Source organism: Henckelia pumila, chromosome 1 (genome assembly GCF_033568475.1).
Source record: "Henckelia pumila isolate YLH828 chromosome 1, ASM3356847v2, whole genome shotgun sequence".
Lineage (NCBI taxonomy): Eukaryota > Viridiplantae > Streptophyta > Magnoliopsida > Lamiales > Gesneriaceae > Henckelia > Henckelia pumila.
In genome coordinates this window covers 105,270,670-105,277,086 of record NC_133120.1, presented here as the reverse complement: position 1 = coordinate 105,277,086, position 6,417 = coordinate 105,270,670, and the positions used below count along the sequence as shown (strand labels likewise).

At 37.1% G+C, this 6,417-nt stretch overlaps 1 protein-coding gene across 1 annotated transcript; it reads right to left on the bottom strand.

The window, feature by feature from the left end:
* Positions 1-780: 780 nt before the first annotated feature.
* On the bottom strand, positions 781-1,443 carry LOC140871431 (uncharacterized). Its single transcript, XM_073273936.1, has one exon. The coding sequence runs from the start codon at positions 1,441-1,443 to the stop codon at positions 781-783; it is 663 nt and encodes a 220-aa protein (XP_073130037.1).
* Between the last annotated feature and the right edge of the window lie 4,974 nt (positions 1,444-6,417).

The window sequence follows — 6,417 nt, the reverse complement described above, 5'->3', positions numbered from 1 at the left end:
CATCACATGTAAATGCAAAATAAATACTATTGTTAAACTAGTCTGTCACACAGGATTTGTCTAGTGTGGTTTATCTGACTAACGTAGTTTGCAGGTTATTACGTTAGTTCAGAGGTTTACCCAGCGTGCACCGAAAAGTAGCGGATGCCCTTTCCCAAATCATAAAAATAAATAAATAAATAAATACTAGTGGATTAACTTTAAAAGTATAGTATGTGTAAGAAAATAGAATGTCAAACGAGGCATTACATATTCTTTAAAGTTCAATGCATTTTGAATAACCAACAAAATGCAAAGTTTAATTTATTTGTATGCCCACAATTCATTTAAATATTTATAGCAATTTATCGATCAAGGGCAGAAAACCACCCTATAGTTAGGGTAACCGTAGGCACCAAGGCACCCGGGACTTATCCTCATTATTCATTACTATATTATAATTGTTAAACTCATTAAAAAAATTACTTTTGATCATTTTAATAGATTTTCAAATTTATCCTTATCATTCTTTCAACATATTCAATAATTAAGAGGTAAAAAAATAATTTATCATTCAAAAACTTCTCACATCCTCTTCCCACTATCTCATTATCCTAATTTATAATTATCACTATCCATTTTCCCATTATCCTAATTTATAAATAAATTTAAGTTTATAAAAATATATTTTGTGCACATGCAACGCATGTGCTTCGGTGTACTAGTATAAATATTTACATAATGTGTTGTTAAATTGAACTTGATCAATAAGTGTTTGAAATGAATTATATAATATATTAATTAATTGCGTACTGTATAATTCAACATAACACAAATTTTTTTTTTGACCAGAGCAAACTTGTAATTTTTTTGAGAGATATCATTCATTACAAGAGTTATAAGCCAACTAGGGAAATTCTCAGACACCCAACTAAAAGGTGTAGGGGAAAAACAAGCAAATTTAGAAATATAATGTGCCACAGAATTGGCCGATCTTCGAACATGAAAAACCGAAAGAATACCCAGGTCCACACACATTGTATCAATTTCTTTAGCACAAACACCCACATAGCTAAGATCTTTATAAGACTCCGTGACTGCTTGCCCTACAAATAAAAAATCCGACGAGATAATAACCTGCTTAAAATCTTTGTCTCGAACAATCCGAATGCCCTCCTTTATAGCCAAAAGTTCTCCCATCACCACTGATTCTGGCATAGATATAGAATTACCAAATGCCACCAGTGGTTGCCCCAAGTGATTTCGAATGACTCCACCAATACCACCTCGGTTATCTATTTCATTGAAGCTTGCATCCACATTCAGTCGAAGTTGACCCTCAGGCGGCACTTCCCATCGACTCAAAGAGTCCAGGCTCGATCCTTGTTGCACACTGGACAACTCCTGCACCGCTTTTTTATAGTCTGCTAGCATAATCTGGCCATCCACCAACACATTACGCATTTGTCTAGATTCCTGGCAATGAAGAGCCCTGCATGGCTGCACCTTCCACCCCACAGAGCCCACTCCTGGCACATGAAAGACTCAACTTGGCATCGAAAGTACTGCATCATTAACCGCAAGCTAACATCTTTGATATCAAGATTCAAATATGCTTTAAGATCATACCAAATTTTATTCTGAGTCCATAAATGCTTCAGAACCGGACAGAGAAATAGCGCATGACAGGTGGTATCCTTTGAGCCGTGGCATAGAGAACAATAAACAGAAGTAGGAACATTATGGGCCGCCAAATTAGCTCCAGTCGGGATAATATTATCATAAACTCGCCACCAAAAAATCCCGATTTTCGGAGGAATAGAGAGGGACCAAAAGAATAGCCACCACTTCTGTTACATGAGGAAACTCGATTGACTGTCAGGGGAGTCTTCGAGTCCAATCCCAGTCCTATAACCACTCCTAACCGAGTAAATTCCCTTAGGCTCGAATTTCCAGAATCTGTTATTCCCAGTTTGAGAACCAAAGCGCGGGATAAAAAGAATATCATTGATAAGTGCATTTTGTATGCATTATTTCATGATATTTTTATGTCTATTTTGTGTTCATTCATATTGTTTTTATGTGTTTTAGTTCATGTGTGTGTATTTCACTCTTCGGGTTAATTTTGTAGGAAAATTGATTTTTGAAGAATGAATTACGGAGTAGCCTTGGTAAAAAATTTAATTTGAATTTTAGAGAGATCCAAATCCAATCTCCACCGTTCAAAATAAATTTCATAATGCTTTAAAGCTTTTGTCCAAATTTTATCTTGATCCGACGACTAGAACTCTGAATATGAATTTTTAAAAAACATTGCGCGGAGCAGAAAAATCCACGAGCGAGCGAGCGAGATGTGCAACAATTCCTCCGAGACAGAAAGTTGCTCGCTCGAGCGAGCGAAGCGAGCCCAGAAATCCTATGGAACAGAGTCATGCTTGCTCGAGCGAGCAGAGCGTGCAGCTTGCTCGGATTGGATGCTATTTTTTGAAGACCCTTGGGCATATAAATACGAACTCATCCATCAGATTAAGGGTTCGACAACACGTTTGAAGGCAGGAGGCGGCCAACATCATCTTCCATTCTACCTTTATTCTTTTCTTTTTATTTTTGATTTTCAATTGATGTTTTGGATTAAAAAATTTGGTCTTTGAATTACGTTAAACTTTGAGTAGTTTTTCTCTTTCGATTAAGGCCACGTGATTGGGCAAGACAATTTATGTAGAAAATTTGGATGTTTATTTGAAAATTTTCAGACTTGATTTTATTTTATTGATTGTCGAATTTATATTTGTCTTGTGAATTACCTGGCCAGTTATTTTCTTGCATGTTAATCGATTCTAAGTCGACAGAGAAGGTTTCAATTTCGATCACTTTGATAATCAACATATTGTAAAACTGACTAGAAATAGAATTTGGTTTCATTATGCGGTTTGGGTGTAAACTGAATTTTCACCGTTCGTCATGCATTCAAATTTGATTAGAATTACGAAAGATTAATCCGTCAATATTTGAATAGGTTTGATTGTTCTAGAAATAGTCCTTTGAACAAATTAGGAGAATTCCCGTGAATTAAGATTAATTCTGAGTCTTGAATCAACTACTTGTTACATAATTTTTCTGGTGCCAACGTGAGTCCTTGCTCGAGATTTTTCCCTATCGAATTAAATCCAAAAATATCTGTTGTGTTTTGAGTTGAATTTTATTTGCAATTTAATTTCTTAGTTTAAAATCTGAAATAACTCTTTTTGATTAGTCTAGATTAAGTAGGAATACTTATATTCTGATAGTCATATTTATACAGTCCATGTGGGTTCGACATCTGATTTCTTTTCACTATCTATAACTTGACATGGTATGCTCGCCAGTAGAATTTATTCACACCGATTTTAGAGGTCACATTTTTGGAACCGTTGCCGGGGACTGTTTGATATCAGAATTTTTATTTCACTTGAGATTAGACTTAATTTTAATTTAGTTTATTAAATTATGAATTCTCTTCTTGCCTTGGTGATTTTCAGGTACTATCTGTTGTGCATGCATTGCAAGAGACGCACCAAAAGTTTTCTACCACTCGATTTGGAGATAGAACGCACGCTTAGCAGGATTCGAAGAGCTAGGAGAGATATTAATCTGGAACTCAATTCAGAGTCAGAGGAAGAGATGGTGGATAACCGTACTATATGGGATCTGATTTGGCCGCCAGTTGAAGGTTATGGATCGAGCATAGTACGTCCCGCTGTTGAGGCAAAAAATTTTGAGCTGAAACCCTCTACTATTCAGCTGATCCATCTGCAAGCGAGATTTGGGGGCACATCTCTGGAAGACCTCTACGCTCATCTGGAGCATTTTCTGTCAATCTGCGACACGTTCAAGGTTAATGGGGTAACATCTGATGCAGTGCGACTGCGGTTATTCCCATTCTCTCTACAAGGCGAAGCTATGGAGTGGCTAGATGATCTGTCTGCGGGTTCCATCACTACTTGGACCCAACTTGTTCAAACTTTTTTGAACAAGTATTTACCTCCTACGAAGATGGCAAAGTTGTTCTATGATATTATTTCATTCAAACAGAAGGAGAGGGAATATCTTTATGCGGCATGGACCAGATTTAAAAAGATGTTGAGGATGTGTCCTTAACATAATCTTACTCAGAGCCAGCAGACTCAGACATTCTATAATGGGGCTGATCAGTCGGTTCGATCTCTGCTGGACGCTGCTGCTAATGGATGCTTATTCAAGATGACACCAACAGACGCTTGGGAGATTATTGGTAACATGGTGGAAAGCAACATTGGGTGACCGGATGTGAAGAAGGAGAAGAAGGTTGGAGTTCTATGGGTCGATGCTTTAATGGCCATGAATGCTAAGATTGACGCTCTAACACACCAAGTGGGGCTTATGAAAACAGTGCCAGTGAATCAAGCACAAGGGAATTTGCAAGAATAACAACATTTGTTTGAGGTAGAGGCGACTAATTTTGCAGGAAATCAAGGACGGCAGTCATACAACTCATACAACAATACCTAAAATCAGAACTGGCAGAATCAATCTAAGCAAGAGGAGTAGAAGCCGAGTTTTGACGAGATTATGATGAAATACGTGGCTGGTACTGAGGCTCGGTTACATAATCAAGAAGCTATGCTGCAGAAGTTGGAGACTCGGATGACTCAGATAGCAACCCAACTGTCTGCTCGTCTTACTAGAGCTTTGCCGAGTAACACCGAACCAAATCCCAGAGGCGTGAATGATATCATGGTAGTGACTAGATCACAATCTGAAAAACTTGAGCAGCAAAGGGACGAAGAAAAAACTGTGGAGAGGCCGAAAAGTTCAGAAGTAAAGGAGGATGCACGTGCTGAAAATTCCTCAACGGCAGGTAAGAAAGGTCTTCAAAATTCGAAGTTAATGATGATGTTGATATTTCTACTTTACCTTTTCCCCATAGAGCTAAGCAATTATTATTTGGTTATCACTTTAAAAAGTTTCTTGAAATTTTCAAGAAACTACATATTAACATACCCTTTGCAGACGCTTTAGCTCAGATGCCGAATTATGCCAGATTTTTGAAGGACTTGTTGAAAAACAAGAAGAAGTTGAATGATAAAACGCAAGTCATAATTAATGAGAAATGCTCGGCGGTGCTGAAAAATAAGCTTCCAACCAAATCTCAAGATCCAGGGAGTTTTTCTATACCTTGTCAAATTGGAAGTTTATCAGTTGATAATGTTTTGTGTGATTTAGGATCGAGCATAAATTTGATTCCTCATGCACTTGCTAAGAAATTGGGTATATGGAACATTGAACCAACAAATATTTCTCTTAAATTTGCTGATGGATCTATTAAATAACCAAGGGAGGTCATTGAGAATGTCCTAGTCAAGATAGATAAGTTTATTTATCTTTTTGATTTTGTTATTCTTGACATGGATGAAGATTGTGAGGTGCCTCTGATTCTAGGGAGTCCGTTTCTTGCTGCTAGTAGGGCCTTAGTGGATGTTGAAAAGGGAGAGTTAGTGTTGAGATTGAATGATGAGCAAGTTGTGTGCCATATGTTTAAGTCGGCTAGCGATAGCTCAAATTAAAATCTTGTTCTGCTGTCAATTTTATTGATGTGATTCATGATGTTGGGGAATGTCAGCAGGTTCAGCTCTCCGAAGGAATTGGTCCCTTGCAAAATATCTATAGAGGTGAAGAAGGCAGTTGCAGGATTGATCTGAGTTTTTCCAAGATGGTGGATAAATCACCTTGAATGTTGCCACTCAAGAGAGGAATATAGTCGGGCTATAGACTATAAATTTAGAGCTGACTGGGAGGCAATCCAGTGTTCTTTACCTTGCTTTTTAGTTTCTTTTTGCGTAGTTTTATTTTTATTTCTATTTGATTTTTGTTCTTTCCCATGCTAGTTTGTCGTGAATGCCGATTCACCCAGTCTACTACTGTCACCCCAAAAGATGTCGTTGCTAGAGTGTGAAGAGAAAGAGAATGATGGAGATGCCAACGAATTAACTAGTGGAGTTTCATTTTTCAGTTTCATTCTGTTTGTCTTGCATTTTTTCTTTGTTTGTGCATAATGTTTGTGTTTCTAGAGAATTGAGGGCAATGCTTTGGATAAGTATGGAGGGTGTTATTTAGTTTGTTTTGTTCATCATTGTGTTTTGCATTTATATGGTTTAGTTCTTTGCATATAGTTTGTAATCATGCATATCATACTGTTTTGTGTTTGTGTTGTGTGAATAAGTAGAATGATGAATGTTGGCCGATGATGATAGAGTTGTGGAAAAAAAAATATTTGTAGAAAATGTTGCTTTTGATTGAACATGAGAAATTATTGGTTGAATCGTGAATCATTTTTAAGCACGCATGTTAGACTGGTGTAGTGTAGCGAAGTAATTGATGAAGTTCGTGTTTACTTGACCATTGCATGATAATAGGTGTTTG

What these genes read in the sequence shown, in the direction of transcription:
- LOC140871431 (XM_073273936.1), bottom strand. Translation starts at nt 1,443, where the DNA reads ATGCGTAATGTGTTGGTGGATGGCCAGATTATGCTAGCAGACTATAAA.